Below are 22,348 nucleotides of genomic sequence, written 5' to 3'. Positions count from 1 at the left end.
CTCACACATGAGGAAATCAGAGAGCAGAAAAGATAAATGATTGTTTAGGCTCAACACCTCCAAGAAGCTGAAAATCTAGTTCAGCTGAGACTCCAGTTTTCTGAATTCATTTTTAGAAGGTTCTGAGAACCATTAAACAATAGGACTTAATAGGATGCTTTCTTTCCTCTGGTTTTTATGACACTTTCTATGTCCGGGGCAATGTTCTAAGCATTTTACATATGCTGATGCATTTCATCTTCCTAACAACTCAATGAAATGGGTCCTTTTATGATTATGTCTATTTTACAGACAAGGGAACAGCACTGAGACCTTAGGAACTTGCCCCAAATCACATGGCCAGTAAGTGGAAAGCTGGGATTCTAACAAAAGAAACCAGAGTCCAGAATCTTCACACTTGATCATCATCTTTCATAAGCACTGGAAGCTACAATTTCAATTTCTTTGTTTTTCGTTTCAATTCAAATAAATGAGAAATTGCAGTTTCTAAAATGTTCTTGAGGTTTAATATCCTAATTTTTTGCCACCTATTTCAGATGGTTTCCAAACTCTTTAAATTCAAATCTAAATTTCCCCAAAGCCCTTCTGCATCCCTTTTAAAAATTCCTGTAGCACTTGATGTTGTGCATTACAATATGCTTTATCTTATATTTTCCACCTAACTGTATGTTATTTCACATGTACATATTTTATTCCATAACTGAAGTGATTAACTTACAATACTTCATCCTTTTATAGTACTTGGTCTGCATGATATTATGCTTTACATTATATTTGCTATCTTCATTTGCATGTTATTTTATGTGTACATATTTTACATCACAATTAGAATATTTTCCAAGGGCAGTCATCTCTTGTATTGCATTGTATTATTTTATTTTATATTTTACTTTACTTTTATTTTTATTTTGTTTTGATGTGGCATTGTGTTTCCATGCCCCTTTAGAGCTTAATATGTATTGGCAAACATCTAACACAATTCCACACAACAGTTGGAAGAATAAATGGTCATATTACATACAGTATTCTGAAATCAATTCACAAATGACTTTCAGATATTTTATTAACAAGTTTGAAGGATAATTTGATGTATTGTATTTTATCTATCACTATGTAAGCTCAGCTTTGCTCTAGGGAATAAGTTAGAACTAACAAGATCCTTCCAAGTGTCACTCAGGAGTTTTCTTAGTGAAGAAATTGATCATGAACCGTATTTACCACTGCTTTCACTAATTTAGGTTTAGTGATTGAGACAAATAAATAATTTTAGAGACATAAAGAAAATCCCTCAGGCTTTCTGTCATGTGTAGGGCCATGTATTTCCCTGGCCAACAGACCATTGGTTCTATAATTTACTTTATTGTGGAAGTTTGCTAATTAGCATTTGTTTATAGCATATTAAGTAGCTCTGTTTAATTACTGAAAACCTGATATGTGTATTGTGCTTTGCAGTCCTCAGAGTGTTGTTTTCAATATTTATTATGTGAGAACAGTGGAGGATGGGAATGAAGATGGAAAGCAGAAGAGGAGGAAGACTTCCCAAACAATTAGCAGACATTATATGTATACTCTGGATAGTAGAATTACGGATAACTTTACAGTAATTTTGAAAAATGTTAGGGTGTTTCAAGACTTTTGTCTTCAGGAAAACATGCTCTCTTTAACAGCCAATATAGTATAAGATTTCCTTATATGTAAAACAGGATTAATTAAATGAGTTATCTAGTATCCATGAAGGATGTTGGAAAGAAATTTTTAAATAATCTCTTTGAAAATTTGAGTGAAAATTACATATACATAAAAATATTATTACTAAAATCTAATGGTTTAGAATGGCAATATATTGCTGTCAACCACAGAAAAGGGTAAATAAAAATGAAATTACTGAATATTATTTCATAAGTAATTCTTTACGCCTCCACTCATGTATACCATTCAAGACCCTTCACAGCCTTGTGAATAGATTTTTAAAAACAAATATAATGGTCACCTAAATATAATATTGAGCACTTGATAATCACTTTGAATACCTGGATGATATAAAATTTGTTGGGAAATTGGTTGGTTATTTAAAATACAGGGATGTGCTGGACATTTCTTTAGTGGAAAAAGAGAGCTGGAATGGCAAATAGTTTCCAAGGAAGAAAAATTCAAAGATTTACTAATTTAAATTTCTGCTAATTTGAAGGGTTAACTTATGATTTATACCTTTGGAAGTGAAAGCTTTGTCAAACCATCAAGCTGAGAAAGTATGATGACCCTATTCTCTTTGGACATTGAGACAAACACTAAAATTTTTTCCTTATTTTTTTTTTTTATCAGAACAAATGGTAATACGTTTATATAATGGTGCCTTGCTAAAAGTGTCCTTTATTACTGGCAGCATTCTTTGGATGTTTTCAACAAGATTTAGAAAGCCCCACAAGGTCTGTGCACTTCTCAAAGGACTTTGCAAGAGACTAGATTGTCCAAAATGATTATCTGTACTCATCATTTCAGCCAGGCTGTCAGTCTGTTCTTACTAGATGCAGGCATTGCATCTCATTTGTACCTAAAATTATCTGCAGGAGAATATACTTTCCAACATGAAGTAGAACGGATATAGTGTTAGAATTAATGTATCTGTTAGAGAAACATCAACTAGGAACGCGGCAATTCTTACCTTCTTCGTTTTAACAAGGTTTTAGTGGTATTGTTAAATAATAAATATTTGAAGCATCTGAATAGTCTCAGAACTGAGTATTTTTCACTTAATCCTTTTACAAGGCTTTCTTTTTCTTCGTAACTTCTTTTTTTTTCTTAAAGATTTTATTTATTTATTTGAGAGAGAGAGAATGAGAGAGAGCACATGAGAGGGGGGAGGGTCAGAGGGAGAAGCAGACTCCCCGCCGAGCAGGGAGCCCGATGCGGGACTCGATCCAGGGACTCCAGGATCATGACCTGAGCCGAAGGCAGTCGCTTGACCAACTGAGTCACCCAGGCGCCCTCTTCATAACTTCTAGTGGTGATCTTAAATGTTTGAATGGAAGGATTTAATGGAAAAAAATCACATCTCTAAAAGGCATTATATTTAAGATGTGAAGAGAAAGGACTTTTAGAAAAACAGTCTTTTTTTGTTTGTTTGAAATCAGTAAACAAATAACATGTTAACTATACAGACAGATCGATTTGTTTCTGGTGTTTGTGTTTTTAAGTATTAAAACAAACTGGTGATGTAAATGGTAAGCTACAGTCATAAACACGTTATTATAATTGCTACAAAAGGTACATATTGAGTTTTGTTTTCTGGACAACTGGAAAAGATCTATTCTTTTATAAATTATGAGTTATTTACAAAATAATTCAAACCATTGTTTTCATATGGTGTACTTTGGTTAAAACTATTACAATATAACATTTCTGCATCAATGGAGTTTATTTTGCTGTAATTGCTCTAAAGTAGTGATTCTTAACCAGTAGTAATTTTGGCCCTCAGAGGACATTTGATAGTATCTGGACACATTTTTGGTTGTCAGTAGTAGAAGCGGGGCTACTGGTATCTGGTAGGTAGAAAGAAGTCAGGGATGCTGCTAAATATCCTACAATGCAAAGAACTGGCTCCCAAAACAAAGGCCCAAAGTTTCAATACTGCCAAGTTTTGGAAACAGTGTCCTAAAGATATACACTGTTCTAAAGACATACACTGCTATATATATATATATATATATATATAGGCACCATGTTACTTAATGACATAATTATATTATAACAATAAAAAGTAAGTGTAAAATATTCAACAAATAGCCTTTAACAATTGCACCAATTCTGAGTATAATTTTTATTCCCAGAAGACCTCACCCAATGCAATATCTTGGCTAGAACAGAAGATTAATAATTGACAAATAAGTGAAGAAGTGAATGGATATCTCAACAGTGAGAGGAAATTAATGTGCATGTTAAATAGCATGTTGCATAATTAAAATGTAACATCAGCAAGGGGTGCCTGGGTGGCTTAGCTGGTTGGGCATCCAACTCTTGATTTTGGCTCAGGTCATAATTTCAGGGTTGTGAGATCAAGCCCCGAGGCGGGCTCCATACTGGGCATGGAGTCTGCTTAAGTTTCTCTCTCTCTCCCTCTCCGTGTGCCCCTCCCCCCTTCTAAGAATAAATAAATAAAGTGCAACTGCAAGTCAAATCATAGTTAACAAATAAAAGATATCCTTTTGAAGCCAATCTTCATTACACTGAACACAATATCGTAAGTTTTTCTACACACTTGCGTTCATCAGTATGACATTCAAGACCCTTCACAGCCTGACATCAATCTTATCTCTCACTACTCTTCTTCATGAGCCCACTTCTTCATCCACAGAGTAGATCATTCACTTCTGCCCAAATTAGGACTCCAGATATAATGTTCCATCCACCTGGAATTGTTTTTCTTTACCTGTCCATCCTTTAAACACTGATTTTAAGTTTCTCCTAACACTGATTTTCAATTTCTCCTTTCTTAGAGTCATCTCTCGTCACACCTATAATCACTTTAACTAATCTCTTCTTCTCAGCAATTATAGACTCTACCATTATTGCCTGCCTGCACCACCTATTCAAAACCTGTTCAGAATCTTACAGCCAGAAAAAGAAGAGGATTTCTCCTAGCACTACAGGTTGCCAGCTCTATGTACAAATTTTTACCACAAAGTATATACAGATTTTACTTAGCAGGCCAGGTTTCAAGCACTTTACAAACACAGGAGTTCTGCATTACAGTCTGAACTATGCACTACTCTTTGTATTTTACAGAAATGGATTCTTAGTGATTAACTTCTTCAAGTTACTCAACTACATGTGGCAAAGATGCTAACTGCTCACTAAAGATGACAACCTGCTTACACGGTTGCTGGTGGGAATAGGTGCCCAGCTTCACCTGCATCTGGCTGTGTGGGTGGCATCCAAGCAGATCGAAGGGGCACCGTTTCCAGGCTTGAGCTACAAAACTGCCAGAGTCTCATCGTCCCTCTCTTTTCACCTGTCTGCCGAGTGGACCTCTTTCCAGGTCTATGGTAGCTACTCATGAAAAGATGTCAGAACTTCCCACTGCCTGGTCCCTGGATGAAAGAGAACAGAGCCTCCCCCCGACCCAGCCCATCTCTTCTCTAGAGTGTATTTTATGACTGTGTTTTATGTGAGGAAGAAATACATTTCTATTATATTAGCTATTCAAATGTCAGGGTTTATCTGATACTGAGGCTGGCATTCTTTAACTAATATACTATGCAATATCTGACCTATGAGAAAGATCAAGTTGACAAGCCTACTTTAAGGACAAATGTATAGATAATAAGGACTGTACATTCAAGTTTGCCCTGGATCATCCTGGTTTACACCTGATTTGACAGCATAATCATTAATAGCACCTCTTCTCACTCTCAGAAGTATCTTGGTTTAGATGGTAAAATGCACAGTCACTCTACTGATACACTGATATGAAAGGAATTGCTGGCAAGAATAAATAGTGAAAATAATTAGGGTCAGAATATGTTGAGCTTCATATACGACACCACCATTTGTGTGATTTAACGTAAGTTAATTTCTTTGAGCTAGAACAGAAGTTCCTAGCCAGCAGAATAGGCATAAATACTCATATTACTTACCTCGCCGTGCTGTTCTGAGAATGAAAGAAGAGAATCTGTGCTTGAAAGAGCTTTGAGAAAGATGAGGTACTAGGCAAATATTTAACTATCAATAAGACAAAACTATGAAAGCATGCCATTTTAAGGACTGTAGTTTTCCACAAATAAAATCCCTTTTTTAAAATCAGTATATCATTTACTATAACCTTTGAATAAAATATGTATGTGTTAATATTTTGTTTATTAAAGACAGATTATATTTAGAAAAAAATTAAAACCAGCTTATTGAATAACTACCTCTGGGGTGTCTGACTTTAGAGAGAATGAATACCTCGTTGCTTTACAAAAAGACCACAGTGCCTTCTCTTTGGAGAAACCCTAAACTGTAACTACTGGCTTTTCAGGAAACTTGTAACTACACCTTCTCCTTCTTCATCCTCCTCCTCCCCTTCCACTTCCTTCTCCTCCTTCTTCCTGTCTGTCTCCATTTCCTTGTATTGCTCTTTCAATAGGAGGGAAAAGCCCTCAATGAAACCCAGCTGTTCCTCCAACCATCCAACCACTTATCCAGCCTATGTGCCATTTGCCATGGAAGAATCGATACTCTGCTAGGTGCTAAGAAGATTAATATAAACATATACAGTCAATGCTATCAAGGAACTTAGCCTAGAGGAAGAAGAAATGGATATCAGTTACAGAAGAGTAAATATAAAAACAAAACTGAAAAGCAGAAAGGGAAGTAAAACATTCCAACTATATTTGAGGGATCAAAGTAGGTTTCCTTAAAGTAATGATATTTGATCTGAGATCTGAAGGATGAATAGTCAAGTGAAGGGAGTGGAGAAGTGGGGAAGTAAGGTAAGGTGGTGGGGAGTTTAGTAGGGAAGAACATTCTACACAAACAGCAAGTGCAAAGGTCCAGGGGAAGGAAAGATGATTTGCTCAAAGAGTTGAGGGAAGTCAGTTCAGATGGAGCATGGAGCAAGGCTGAGAAGATAGTGATATAAGTCTGCCAAAGAGTCAGAAACAAATCACATAGAAACTTGTAGACCACAGCAAGGGTCTATCTTTTTTTTTTTCTGAAAACAATGGGAAATCACTGAAAGTTTTTATCACAGGGTGACATCATTAGATTTGTATTTTGAAAAGATCACTCTGGGTGCAAAATCGTAGCTGAGGATAAAAACACATTTGAAACCCATTACTCCTAAGGCATGCTTCATAGATTGTTACAAGCATTTGTCTGTTTTTCTTCTTTCCTCTTACTCAGGATAGCTCTCCAGGATCTTCCTTTCTACCACTGCATTTCCATTACTTCCTTCATGATCAGGATTAAGAATACCTACCAAATTTATTTTATTTTATTAATTTTTTAAGATTTTATTTATTTATTTGACAGAGAGAGAGACAGCGAGAGTGGGAACACAAGCAGGGGGAGTAGGAGAGGGAGAAGCAGGCCCCCTGCAGAGCAGGGAGCCCGATATGGGGCTCGATCCCAGGACCCTGGGATCATGACCCTAGCCGAAGGCAGACGATTAATGACTGAGCCACCCAGGCGCCCCTCCACCAGATTTGTTTTAAAATTAACAATCTATTCATCATGTTCCTTTTTTGAATTCCTTCAGCATTTGCAAGACATTTATAATGTAAGGAAATTAATTTAATTCTCTATTTTACATATTCTTTTTCTAAGCTAGACTCTGTTCCTCAACAACAGGGACTTGTATTCAGATTTCAGAGCAAGAATGATTTCCATAGATAAATTATGTTTTTGTTTTGGGTTCCTCTTACTATTAATAACTGACTTCTTAAGTTCCTATATTATTGTGTCTTTTGCAAGCATCATAGGAGTGAAATAATCTAAAAATAAAAAACACATCACAAATGTTTATTTATAGCATGCGTGTAATCAAGCCAATGTAATCAGTAGGAATTTGCATTGATCTAGACTTAGTCTCCAACCTCTGCATGATATTTTAGTACAAAAGGACACTTTATGCACGACCTCTCATATAAAAAATTGTCAATATTAAGCATTTAAAAAGTTTGTTTCACCTTTCACATAATGTGTTTGAGGATAAAAGTTCCAATGACTAAATTTAGATTAAAATATGTAACAAATATTTCCAATATTAACAGCTTAAAATCCAAATACAATGAAAAGGATACATAAGTATTTTTCCTTTTAAAATTTCAATTTTATTGACTAACCAAACTGAGATACATTTTTATAAGGAGATTTACCTTATAGAAATTGTGTTTTTCACAAAAATTATTCAGAGTAATTTCACAGTTGGATTCTGATTTTTTAAGAATCCCCACTAATGTGAGCCAAAATGGAATCAATTGTTTTTTGCCACAGAAGGCTTAAAAATCCTCCATTACGTATCAAAGGCATGAAGCCAGGGATTAAAAAAGGGATATCCTTTTTATAATGTGGTGCAAAAGATGTGTGGAAAAACTGAACACATATAAAAGCAACTAAGTTAAATCATGGCCAAGTTTCCTTTTCCGTACAACACCCACAGGGTATGCTGTGATTAGTTTTCTGGAAGGCAGCAATACCAACAATCCATCTCTCCACCCAGTTCATTTATTTGAAATCCTTTAATGTGTTCAGTTATCATAGCTCCAAATGTATGATTAAGGGTATTTATCAGCTAAAATCCTCAGAAAGCCAACTGTGACCTGGGAATGAAGAGACATCAGTGAGGAAAAGAAGAGAGGGCTATTTTGAAACATGTGTCACAGTCTGGGGACACAACCTGGCATAGGGTCACATAGCACCAAAGTCTGAGTGAGTCAACTTATTCAGAAATGGGAGGAATTTTAGAGGAAGGAAATGGGAGAGAAAGGAAACATGTCGACCTCACAATTAGGTCTGTGACATACCTTGATCATGGAGGAGGTGGAGGAGGAGGAGGAGGAGGAGAAGGAGAAGAAGAAGAAGAAGAAGAAGAAGAAGAAGAAGAAGAAGATGAAGAAGAAGAAGAAGAAGAAGAAGAAGAAGATGAAGAAGCAGAAGAAGAAGAAGATGAAGCAGAAGAAGAAGAAGAAGATGAAGAAGAAGAAGAAGAAGAAGAAGAAGAAGAAGAAGAAGAAGAAGAAGAAGAAGAAGAAGAAAGAAGAAGAAGAAGAAGAAGAAGAAGAAGAAGAAGGAAGAAGAAGAAGAAGAAGAAGGAAGAAGAAGAAGGAGAAGAAGAAGGAAGAAGAAGAAGAAGAAAAAGAAGAAGTAGTAGTAGTAGTAATAGTACTGGAGACATTTTTGCAGTTTGAGGAAATAAATATATTTGTTTGTTTTTGTTCAATTGCTCTGGAGTATAAGTATATAGAAGTCTTTAGACTTTCAAGGAAAAAATACCATCTTAGTTATTTGTTTATGTGCTAAAAGGGAAATAACCTCAGGAAATAAACTTTGCATTCAATAAAATATATGTTGGTTTCATGAACACATTGATAAAATGGATGGACCACTGCACTAATTCAAGGCACCTTTTCCCTTGTTATGGTATGAAATTTAGGAATGTCTGCCAACAAAGTAAGAATAAAAAATTCAAGAGAGGGAAGTTAATCAAGACTTTAGACTGTGACCTACTTTCAAAATTCAGATTAGAGTTCCAGTATTTTTAGCTCTAACTTCTGAGCTCCTCTAGTTACTCTATGCACTGTAATTTATAGGTAGGATTCAGCAACTTTTAAAATAATTTCTCATTTTATATAAATTTGAAAAGAATATAAAATATATACTATTCAAAATTTCAATTCAGAATTTGATGGCAATTTCATGGTAAAAGATGTTTTCTCCAAAAGACACAGAATGTTTTATAATACAGATATATGGAATTATTGGTCTTAAGTTTCAGGTGTACTAACATAGTTAAGTGAGTAAAATCATCCTGCCTGGATCTACAATGGTTGACTGCATTTGGTCTGAGGAACATTTCTATTTTTTGCCAATGGTTTTATTAAAGACATACAATGAAACCTGGCAAGGTAGATAAAGTTTTCTCTGCTATTCAGCTAGGCAGATGGCCTTGGGTATAGAAGACATTAATATGGTAAGAAACTTAAGCATTAAAGATACGGTGCTTAAACTCTCATAAATGAGTGTTTTAAATATTAGAATCAATAAGAATATTTGCATATATGGCCTTGGAAGTTTGGAAATCAGTAGCAGTTTAAGAGAACTGACTTGAGGACTCTGCAGCTAAGAAAGTAGTCATCCAATACAGGAAGTTTAGGAAGGTCATGGTCAACTACAGCGTAGACCTGGGGAATGAAGTAGCTTTGTAGAATATACTTTGGACTTAGATTTTCAGAGGGCTTATCAGAAAGGTTCTTCTTTTTACCGACCCAAAGTTTTCTCCATAGATCCATTTTCAGCCAATAGTCTTCTGACTTTATATGTTCTCCTTGGGTCAGCTTATCCATTTCTATAGCTTCAACAACATCTATGCTAATGACACACAAATCTCTACTCGGTCCAAATCTTCCTTCTTAGTTTGGACCTGTGTTTCCAAGATCCTACTAGATATTTACACCTCCATATCCTCAAGCATGCCCATCAACCTTAACACATCTATTCAGTCCTGCACTCAGTGTCTTACACAAAAACCTTTTCCCTTAGGAAATCATTCTCTATTCTCAACCCAGAACATGGGAATCATTCTTGATTCTTCTATCTCTCTCCATCTCTGTCTCACCCATTGTGCCAACTAGTTATTCAATCTTAGTGATCCTACCTACTTTTCCTCATTTTCCCCTCTTCATTTCCATAATTTCTATTCTTCTTTTGATAGTTTCCCATCACATCTCCCATTTCTAGTTTTATTTCACAGAAATCCATCCATCAAACTGCTGATGGATTATTTTTTCAGTAAAAGACAATTCAACAGACTGCTTCCCAAGTTTAAAACTTTCAGTGTCAAAACAGCTACTCATATTTCCGTTTATTAAATGCTGGGTTTCATCATATTCATAGCCTATTCTCAGTTTAAGGATATATTTATGGCCTCCATAGAACTATAAGAACTCACCTATTCTATAGAATGTTTAATTTTTTTCTGGTACTACTGATACTTAATCTCTAAATTGTACATAAAGAATTTTAAACACATAGTGATATGAAAAGATTGTTTCTGTTTAGAAGAAGATATTTATGCTTTGAGATCAAATAAGATAATACAGGTAAAGTACTGGCCCAGGGCAAGACTTCATCACTATTAATTTTCTTCTCACTCTAAGAGAAAGAAGAATGCTTTACACAAGTTATGGTGCCTGAAGCTAATACCAATTTCATATAATGGTGGTCTATTATTTGATCCACCATCAATTCACTTCAATTTAAGGGCTTGTAGGGCTTGCTGGGGCCTGCAAATCATAAAGGGTTTATTTCAGAGTCAAAAAATTGGAAAGCAAAGTGATTTACTTAAGTTTTGCCTTGTCACCAAAAATAAAGGTACAATATTTAAAGTCAGAAATGGATAGACCTCCTGGAAAACTGAATCTTCTTCAGGACCTGACTGGGAAACCTACTCTTTATAAGGGACAACTAGAAGACTAGCCTGAATTTCTAGCAATATGGTTTTAGAAAAGGTGGGTGCATTCAGACACTTGACCTGAAAAGCAAACTTATTAACCATTATAAAGCACTTGCTTTGTATGAAAAGACATTCAGCTTAGACACAAGTAGTGTAAAAGACTAGATTTCAACTGAAAAAGTAAAGTCTTTAACTTGGATTCAGGCAGAAAGGGTGATTATGGCTGATCAAGATATATGCTCCAGAGATTAACCTGAGGACACAACAGAGGATCTGAGACAAATGACTAAAAATGAGAAATGATATCTTATTAGAAGCACAATTTAATTCTGTGCCTCTCAAAGCATAGTGATTAGGTGTCACCATTTTTTTCCCTTGGGTTTTTCTAAGTTAGCCACAAAATTTTTAGTATTGATGTTCTCCTTAACTATTGCTTCCTTCTCAAAAGGAGAGTAATCAACTGAGCAGTGGAAAGAAATGGGATTCTGGAAAATTAGCTATAGTTCATTAGTAAGTGAAGAGTGTGCAACTATTGATCTCAGGGTAGTGAGTTGGAGTCCTATGTTTGGTGTAGAGATTGCTCACAAAAATAAAGCTCATTAGTAAATGAACTGGACTTTTAATTGACCTTATATTGATAATTAATTTTTATAAAATAATAATTAAAACATTTCTACAAATATGTGCTAGTTTCATAACAGTCAGGATACAAGCAATAAATGGGTATTTCTCTGACACTGGCTCGAATGTGGTCTTGAAATAAGAATTTCAACTTAAAAAGAAAAAAATTGTCAGAAAATTTCCATTTCAAGGTAGATATGCAGAACAGAGACATTAAGGTAAATAAAGAAAAACAAATAAAAAACTTCACAATGTCTTTTGGAAAACTTTACCTTTCTTTAAAATATAAAAAAAATGAATTAGAGAAAGGTAAATAAAAACTATATTCCTATACGTAAGTGAGCATTTGTGGGGCTGTAGCAAGCACTTATGTAAAAATCTCTTTTTTCCCCCCTGAAGACTATCACCTCAGACTTCGCTCTCATTTTATTGAATTCTATGCCTTCCCAAACATTTTTCATAACTATGTTATGTGGCTTAATAATAAAATGTTCTTAACACTCTTCTAACTTGATTTGTCTATGCTTTTAGCTTGTTTCTTTACATGTTCCTTCATCTTTTTGTCTGTGGACATGATAGAGGTACATGGTAAATTATGTAATCCCAGATACTGATGAGGGCTATGAAAAAAATATATATAAAGTACAGTAATGGAATAGACAGTGTACACAAGAGGGCAGAAGACTATTCTATTTTAGATAACTTGGTCAGGAAAAGTTTCTCCAGGGAAGGAAAATTTGAGTACAGCACACAATCAAGCAGGGAGCAATAAATTAGCAAAGACCTGTCTTAGCAGAAGGAAGAGCAAGTCCAAAGCCTCTGAGGTAGGAACAATCTTGGAACATTTGAGGCATATCAAGATGGCCAGCATTACTGACACGGTAGACAAAGGCAGAGAGAAGGAGATGAAGTTGAAGATGTGAGGTATTGGAGGTACAGTGTAGAATATAAACCTTGCCCTGGGTAAGATGGAAGAGCATTAGAGTTTTAAGAGCACCTTAATGGCATCATCACATTTATGTTTTTAGAGGGACACTGGCAAGAATGGAAAGAGGCAGACCAGTTTGGTGGTTATTTCAGCAGTCAATAGAGCTGAGATATAATGGTGGCCTGGATAAGATGGCTATTGATATATATCTAAAAGGTGATTGGGTTTGGGATATATTGAAGACAAGAAACATGAGGAGAGATTATATTTGGGGTCTGGGGAGAACAGAAGAATCATAGTTGACACCTCAGTTTTTGTTTGAAAAATTGGATTAAGTAAGGGTTCCAGTTACTGTGATGGAGAAGCCTGGGAATGAAGGAAGTTGAGGGTGTGAAAAATCAAGGGTTTTGTTCTGGGCATGTAACACTGAGAGAAGATATTGTATAATCAATTTAAAATTTGAATCTGGACAGGATAAGAGATATACATTAAGGAATCACTGATGTCTTTTTTTTAAGATTTTATTTATTTATTTGACAGAAAGACACAACTAGAGAGAGAACACAATAGACATAAGCTATTATCTAATTTGCTATTGTCAAATAAGACATTATATGTTAATAAAAATTTTTTTTAAAAAAAGAGTGGCTTATATTCCTTTTCCAGTTCTCGATTAACTTCTTTTTGCTATTTTCTACCCCTTCTTTTCAAACAATAAAAACAGGAAGCTAGGAAAATATATTAACCCTCAGAGCAAATGCTGGGAGAGGGAGAAACAGGCTTCCCACGGAACAGGGACCCCAATGCAGGACTTGATCCCAGGACCCTGGGATCATGACCTGAGCCAAAGGCAGATGCTTAACGACTGAGCCACCCTGGTGCCCCAGAATCACTGATGTCTTAATTATGCTTTTTTCTTGTGTAGAAAAATAGGTTGCCTAATTTTTATTTTTTACTCTACATATTTACTACAAAGTATTTTCTCCTAAGTATTTACATTTTACCTCAGACTATATTCTTTTTTCTTCTTTGAAGAAAAACCTATATATTCCTTGAACATTAGACAAAAATTTGATCATCGCACATGACTGAACAGGCATGATGTACAAGATTCCAGACTAGATAAGGAAGAGTGGGTTAACAATGTTTATAGCAGCAATGTCCACAATAGACAAACTATGGAAAAAGCCTAGATGTCCATCAACAGATGAATGGATAAAGAAGATATGATATTATATATATACACACACATTATGTATATCATTTATAGACACACATACAATGGAATATTATGCAGCCATCAAAAAAACAAAATCTTGCCATTTGCAACGATGTGGATGGAACTAGAGGGTATTATGGTAAGCGAAGTAAGTCAATCAGAGAAAAACAATTATCATATGATCTCACTGATATGAGGAATTTGAGAAACAAGACAGAGGATCATAGGGGAAGGGAGGGAAAAATGAAACAAGATGAAACCAGAGAGGGAGACAAACCATAGAGACTCTTAATCTCAGGAAACAAACTGAGGGTTGCTGCAGGGGAAGGGTTGGGAGGGACGGGGTGGCTGGGTGATGGGCACTGGGGAGGGTATGTGCTATGGTGAGCGCTGTGAATTGTGTAAGACTGTTGAATCACAGACCTGTACCTCTGAAACAAATAATACATTATATGTTAATTAAAAAAATTAAAAAAAAAAAGAGTGGCTTATATTCCTTTTCCAGTTCTCGATTAACTTCGTTTTGCTATTTTCTATCCCTTCTCTTCAAACAATAAAAACAGGAAGTTAGGAAAATATATTAACCCTCAGAGCAAATGCTGTAAGTATAAAAGGCCGAGTTAGCTTTTTCCTTCGCATAGTGTTTCCTGGAAGATAGATACCATTTCAAGTCAAATAAAGTTAAATATGATGCATATTTTTTATTTGCCCGGCCTTGTTAGGCTTGGTGGAGGTAACAAGTCCTACAAAGTGGACTTGATCTCAAGTCTCTAAATTGGTAGAGAAAATAAGAAACATGTAAAACAATATGAAAACATGAAAATAATATAAATTACAAATATGCAAACACTATAACTGGTTAAATAAGAGACAGCTATTATGGTAGTGTTGGCTTTGTAACAGTAAAACCATATGCAGATATGTGCAAAGACTAGAACACTAATGTGAAAGCCATACGTGAGCATGACTTACCAAGTGGTTGGCCGGCTATGATCCTGGCATTTTCTCCAGCCACTGCAGCTCTTGCATGTCGCTCACTCATGTACTGTACAAATGCATAACCTTTGTGAACTGAGCATCCGACTATTTTTCCGTACTTTGAGAAAATGGCTTCAATGTCAACTTTCTTGACAATGGCTGTGTTTAGATTGCCGATGAAAACACGGGAGTTGATGGACTTGGGGTCATTCTTATTGGTGACATTGCTGGTCTGTGTTTTGCCAGTCATGGTTGGCTCACCTTGTTTTAATCCTTAAACAAACAAACAAAAATAGTCAAAAGGAAAATAATTAGGTTGGATGGGTACTGCCGGTTTTCAACATTTTTCAACAGTGTACCAGGTAACCTCAAATCCCTAATTACTACTGATTTTCTTGAGAATTTAGGAATATAAAAGGTGGACACTGCACTACAAAATGCAGTAAGAGAGCACTTATAACACTTAGCATATAGCTATAAATGCCTTCCTGATTCATTTATCCAAAATTCAGCCTCACATAATGATTAACCTTTTGTAGTTGCTTTTATTTTTAAGTCTATCAATTTTTCAGAAACAAGTTTGAGGAATAAGCCACCTTATATTGTTGAGCACATGCATTTTTAGCTCTATATTTTCTGTGAAAGGTACATATATTGGATATTTCATTATCAGAAACTTTCTATCAGAAACTAACAATTCTTTCCACTAAATGCTGTAGAAGAGAAAAAAGGTTTAAAAATTAATTTCAAAATTCAACATAAGAAAAACATAATTGTGTAAGTAAGGGATTTAATCAGAGGTAATTCTGTACATTCTCTTTAATGGAACCAATATCATATATTGGTTTAAAAAAAAGCAGCATGTGTAGCTAGTTTTCATCAATGATCAACAAATTAGTAGACTGTGCATCTGTGTTGAAATTTCTATTCTCAAAATCATTTTTAATTCATTTAACTAACAGCTCCTATGTTGCCTAAGGACTGCCAGCATTTCTAAAAACTGTTTTCTGAGCTTGCCAGAGTATTTAATTGTGCTTAATTAAACTCAATGAAACTTTTATTTGTAAGTACTCCAGCACTTACAGATTTATTTTTGTAAGGTTTTAAAAATTCATTCATTCATTCGTTTATTCAACAATATTTATTAAGCACTTTCTTTCTTTCTTTTTCTTTCTTTCTTTTTTCTTTTCTTCTTTCTTTCTTTCTCTCTCTCTCTTTCTTTCTTTCCTCTTTCCTTCCTTCCTCCCTTCCTCCCTTCTTCCCTTCCTCCCTTTCTCCCTTTCTTCCGTCCTTCTTTCCTTCTTTTAGTTTTTGGCCAGATATTTTCTTCTAAAGTGACTACCACTTTTAAAAACCAATATGGTGAAACTAAAATTTCAACAAGGATACAATCTCTGACATTGATGATCACTGTTAAACATTAGCTAATTAATACTTTTTATCAGTGATATATATATATGCATATCTATATACATATATATACATTCATATGAGCAATCTCTTTTAAAACCTTATGGCTACAAAACAATTAATAAATATGTCTTTTTAAAAAATAAATTTAAATGATATTTCTAAGTTGAGCATTAAAGTGATAGAAATCTTAAAGGCATGTAATTGAATATGTTTGAAAATTTACTCACTAAACCAGCTACTTCTGAAATCAAGAGCAACCAAATAACATAAAAATGTTTCAAAAAAAAAAAAGAAGAAGATAATTCTCCAAATGAAATGATATGCAAACAAAACAAAACAAAACAAAAAAATGTTTCAAATTAGGTTGTTAATGATTACATCTTGGATTATTAAAATTTTACTAAATATTGGACAGTCAACATTATACATAACTCTTTATAATGAAGGTTGAGTTCATAAACACTTAGATAGTCCATAAAAAGTAATAGTATGGCATCATTAAGAACAAGGCTTATGTTGCTGCCTTGTTTTGTTTCAGTTTAGCTAGACAAGTGGCTGCTTTATGAATTATTCAAGGTTAGGGTTAAAAGAAAGGAAAGCTGACTTTTTTTTATTTTGCAATTTGAGCTATTGCATACCTCAAGACAAATGCTCTGAGAATCAACTGAAAAAAGAAAAATCAAAGTATACATATGTATTTTAAACAAATGATTAACTTCCTCATATAATTTAGTGTGTTTTAATCACACTAAAGATCCATTTTGGGGGCTCTAGAATCAATTGTTATCTTCCCACTTCACGCCAACATTATTAATGCAATCCATCAAAATACTATTATTTTCTTTTTGCTGTTATGTGATCAATATTTTTAGAAATATGAGAGTTACTTTCAATAATAAACAAATGACTATGGTTGATGTTTTATTTCCTAAAGAGGGATAACTGGTTAAAATGCAAACTCAAGAACCATTAGATTAGGTCAGACCCATGGCTGACAGAGCCCAGTGGTCTGTCTTTGATAATGAGCCCGAGTCAAATTTAAGGTGAAAGTGCAGCTATCCTAGAATTTTCACTGTAAATATCAACATGTTCTCTCCGACTCCATCCTTTTACTCTATATAAATGATTCTCAAAGCTGTAATTCCAAACTGCCAATTGTGTAATTCTACTTACTGACTCTTAATCACTTTAAAGTCTGTTTGTGTCTACTCTCTCACACAAGATTACTTGCCAGTTTCTATCAGCATTTATAATGATAGAGTTTTGTCATAGTGTTGTACCTTAACATTTCAACATCCTCTGCAAAATTGTCTTAATTCGTAGTGTAGTATTTAGCTTGTACTTCTCAATTACACGAATCTTCAATCTGTCAAAGGACTTCACTTTCAGACATGATAGAATAACAGGGATTTTAACCTCCTTGACTCCAAAAACTAGAAAACCAGGCTAACATAGATGAAACAACTATTTTCAGACATTAAACCACAGGCATGGCAGAGCCATGACATCTCAGAGAAAAGAAACATATTTCAGGTCATAGAGCTGAGGTATGTGTGTATGTGTGTGTGTATGCATATGTGTGTAACTGAAAGCAGAGACAGCTACTTTACTGGGTCGAAGCAATAGAAATCAGAGTTCGGGGAGTCTGAGGAGGCAGGAATTTGTGAGGCAGGTTTCTAGAAAGAAGAGAGCTATACAGACAACTCCAGTTGTCTCAGGGATCTTTTGAGTCTATGTTGGTTCCTAGAATATGCATGAAAAGGTGAGCTTCCATGAGGTTGGTTAAAAAGTTATTGGAAAGCTGTCTGTTTCCAGACCCGTAAAAGTCTGAGACTCCTTCAAGTTCCTACCAGCAACAGTGGAGTGTCCAAACTGGCCCTCTGGAGCATTACGTTCAGATGTCAGAAGGGTCAGGCCTTAGTAATGGGGATATGTGTAGTCTTTTTTTTTTTTTTTACATTTTTTAAATTTTATTATGTTATGTTAATCACCATACATTACATCATTAGTTTTTGATGTAGTGTTCCATGATTCATTGTTTGCGTATAATACCCAGTGCTCCATTCAGTACGTGCCCATCACCAAGACTATACTTTCAGGGATCATTTCTATAGTTTGTTACTAGTAATGGGGATAAATGACCCCTACAGTAAAAGGTACTCTAGGACGACCCTAACAAAACTTAAAAACAAGTCTCAAGATGATCAAACTAAACCAAACACAATTCAAAGGTCTACCAGAGCAAAGCACAATACTTCTTCAAAAAAATAAAACTCAGACACTCAACAACACAAAATACAAAATCTTTCGCATCCAGTAAAAAATTCCTAGAGATACCATGAATCAGAAAATATGACCCATAACCAGGAGAAAAATTAATGATATAAAAAAAGAATCAAAGGGAACGTCTACAGATGAAAACTAGATCTAAAATAAAAAAATATATACCTAATGGATATTACAGGTATAAGACTGCAGAAAAACAGATTTGTGAATTTAAAGTTGTAGAAATAGTGAATATCCAAAATGTATTATAGAGATGAAACACTAAGAAAAAAAACTGAGCAGAGCCTCAGTAAGTTATATGATAGTACTGAGCTGTTTAATATACACATGCCTGGAGTCCAACAGGGGTAAAAATATTCAAAAGAACAACAGCCAAATATTTCCCAAATTTGATGAAAATTATATCATTCCACAGATCCAAGTATCTCACTGGATACTAATCAGAATAAACAAAAAGACACCCAGACACATCATAATCAAATTGCTGAAAACCACTGATAAAAAGAAAAATCAAGGAGCTCTGAGGCATTGGAAAAATGTTTACATTGTAAGAAGAACAGTGAAGGAGATGTTATAGCTACAAAGCAAATGAAAAGAGAAAAATGAATATTTTGGTGAAAATGCAACTAATCCTAGAACTTGTCTCTTTGTTTTTGAGCTAGAAGTTTGAATGGGGCTAGTGTTAAGTGTTTATGAAGGCTGCTGTATAATAAAAATAAACTATAAACTACAGCTGCCCCACAGAACTTTCTATAAAGATGGAAACATTCCTTACCTGCACTATCTAAAATTGTAGTCAATAACCCCATGTGACTTTTGAGTACTTAAATGTTGCCAGTATGAGTGAGGTACTGAAATTTTAATTTTATTTAGTTAAAATTAAAGCAATATTTTAATGAGTTTCTATACCCAAAAAGGCTAACAGGACTCTGGTATTTTAAAAGTACAGAGATTTACTCTATGAATCAGAAGCAATTATGTATTTATGTATTATGTATTATGGAGTATGCTTTTGGTCCCAGAAACTTACAAAAGATATGATGGTATTAGCTATATTTCAGAAAAGAACAAGTAAAAATTTAAATAGTTGCCATATGAAGACTAACTTAAGAGTAGAGTTTTCATTCTGAAAATATCACCCTGAGATGGTGAATACTCTATAAAATCATAAAGAATGTGTTTAGAATAGCTAAAGATCTGTCTACGAAGGAGATTTCTAGCCTTGAATCTAAGAGGGATACATTAATTTTTAATGAAAGACAACATTAAAATTTACTATAGAGAAAACATTTTTGGAGTAGACGAGATTAACACGGCTGTAAATTCGACTCTTCTCTTGATTTCATGGTCCTGAATTTCCAACCTTAGATTTATTCAGACACTCATACTGAACAAAGAATGAATAACAACAACAACAACAACAAATAACAATAGCAACAAGAAATACCCAAGTATTCAAGAAAGTCAGCCAAAATTACTAGTTCATGCTATATTCAAAAGCCTGAGAAAAGATGAAAAAGATACAAAAATGAAAAAGAAAAGAATATCATGCCCTAAACGTTATAATCTGTTAAAGTCTAGAGCTAGTACTCAAAGAAGTCCTAGAATACACGCTAAAACCTTGCAAATGTTGTAATTTCTGAAAAGAAAGAGATCATCTCCAGTTGAAAAGACCAGAGAAAACTTCTTGAATCAGAAGATATCTGAATTCATCATTAAAGAGTATTACAAAAATTCAATGAGCATATAGTTAGTTAATTTCTTAGCATGCACAAGAGGACAGTCGTTTTCCAAATACTTTTAACTCATCTAAATGTACTTGAATACTTTTTTACATTTAAACAATAATGTAACAAATAAAACTGCTTCGATTTATAATTATAAAAAGGGAAAAATTGAACTGAAATAAACAAATGTATTTAAGTATCTTCTCTTGGACGAAATAAACCAAAAGAATGTCCCCCCAAAAGTCTGAATTTATTCTTCAGAAAACCATCCACAATTTAGGAAGACATAACATATCTACCAGGGCAGTGACAGACAATTCTTCAGTAGAATTCATAATACTTCATAAAGACTATTTTGTGAAAAACCTTCAGATGTCCATTTGCCATGGGAGAATCAAGTATATGTGGTGATATCTCTATCACTCATAAAGATAAACATCATAATTATAATGAATATTCAATTCTTAAATCGCAAACTACTTCCTACAATAAGCCAAAGGTAGCTTTTTAAAAGTAAATATTTTAAAGAATATGTACACACGGGGCGCCTGGGTGGCTCAGTTGGTTAAGCGACTGCCTTCGGCTCAGGTCATGATCCTGGAGTCCCGGGATCGAGTCCCGCATCGGGCTCCCTGCTCGGCGGGGAGTCTGCTTCTCCCTCTGACCCTCCCCAGTCTCATGCTCTCTCTATCTCATTCTCTCTCTCAAATAAATAAATAAAATCTTTAAAAAAAAAAAGAATATGTACACACAAAGGGAAATAGACACATATGAAGGGAAAAAAAGTAATTCTAACCTGAAGATATTTACTGTTTAAATTTTGGTGTATTTTCTTTGTCATTGCTTTCCAGTACTTAGAAGAAAAAGAGTTATAAATTAGGAAAAAAGCATCATAATCTATATGCCAAGTGCCATTGTTTATTATTTCAATACTCATTTTATTATGCTGTTAAATCACCTTTTGGATGTAACTTACACAGTCACATACTAATAAGCTATACCATCATTTTCTTCATTCTCTTGAGGAGCATTTAGGTTGTTTCCAATTTTTCAGATCACTAAAGTATCTCAGATGAACAACGACAAATTTAGTGAGGATAAATTCCAAATACGAAAATTCCTTGGTCAAATAGGAAAGAAAAAAAAAAACAACTCTAATTTAGTTATCAGTCCTCAGCTAGAAAGTTTAAACCCCTTTCCACTACCACCTGTATTGGCTGTTTTAATACACTCCAAGTAATTTTGATGCCTTCCAGCTCTTCCCTAAGTACTACGTTCAAAATATTTTCGGATTCACTAGGTTGAATAGGAAGAATAGGCAAAGAAACCATAAACTAAGTAAGAGAGGGATATTCTGATCTCTGAAATGAAGTAAATGAAGTTTATGAATTTAGCTAGACAGGCAATAATATCGGAAACAGCATAATTCTGTTGTGCTCAGAAAAAAATGAATTAGTGCTTGGAGCTTCCCAGGCACATCACCAAAGTCATTATTATTTAAAAATATCATAAAAATTATTCTGATTTCCTTTGTTAAATGCACACTTTATTAGGTCTACATATTATATTTTATATATTAATGTTACATAGTATGTGTTCTATGTTTATTAAAAATTAACTGTTGATTATAAAGAAATTAAAAAAAATAAAAACACTACTAAAATATTTGACCTTTCAGCAGTCCTTCTATCTCAACATTGCAATTCAGTTACTACAATGAGGAACATTCAGAGCAAAAGTAAAATTTCCTGCTCATTAAATTTTGCAAACATATTAATTATAGTCACATCAATGTATTCTTTATAAAACTTTTTTTTTTTTTTACTATGTACCTCAGACACTGTAATATCGTGGCAATAGCACACTATAAGAACCAAGGAACCCAGTTTCCATTTTCCTTTTTAACTACAGTTTGTGTGTAAAGAGATTTAAAGATATAAAATGCTTTTAATAAGGACTCACTGGTAATAAAGGTGATATAATAAACTTCATAGAAAATTAATATGAGATATTTAGGAAGAAAA

At 34.3% G+C, this 22,348-nt stretch overlaps 1 protein-coding gene and 1 pseudogene across 13 annotated transcripts in view; one reads left to right on the top strand and one right to left on the bottom strand.

Moving 5' to 3' along the window:
- The window catches only part of RALYL (RALY RNA binding protein like), a 658,970-nt gene that overhangs the window by 318,908 nt on the left and 317,714 nt on the right, over positions 1 to 22,348 (bottom strand). For all 13 annotated transcript variants that reach the window (XM_081816201.1, XM_031025013.1, XM_081816192.1 and 10 more), the window contains one exon: positions 14,893 to 15,171. In XM_081816201.1, coding sequence (XP_081672327.1) covers positions 14,893 to 15,148 — 256 coding nt within the window. In that variant the 5' untranslated portion in view covers positions 15,149 to 15,171. The remainder of the gene's footprint in view (positions 1 to 14,892; positions 15,172 to 22,348) is intronic.
- Positions 18,395 to 18,472, top strand: LOC115940014 (small nucleolar RNA U3; annotated as a pseudogene).

This window comes from Leptonychotes weddellii, chromosome 4 (assembly GCF_054177405.1).
Source record: "Leptonychotes weddellii isolate Sample4059 chromosome 4, ASM5417740v2, whole genome shotgun sequence".
NCBI lineage: Eukaryota > Metazoa > Chordata > Mammalia > Carnivora > Phocidae > Leptonychotes > Leptonychotes weddellii.
This window is presented reverse-complemented; position numbering and strand designations above follow the sequence as displayed.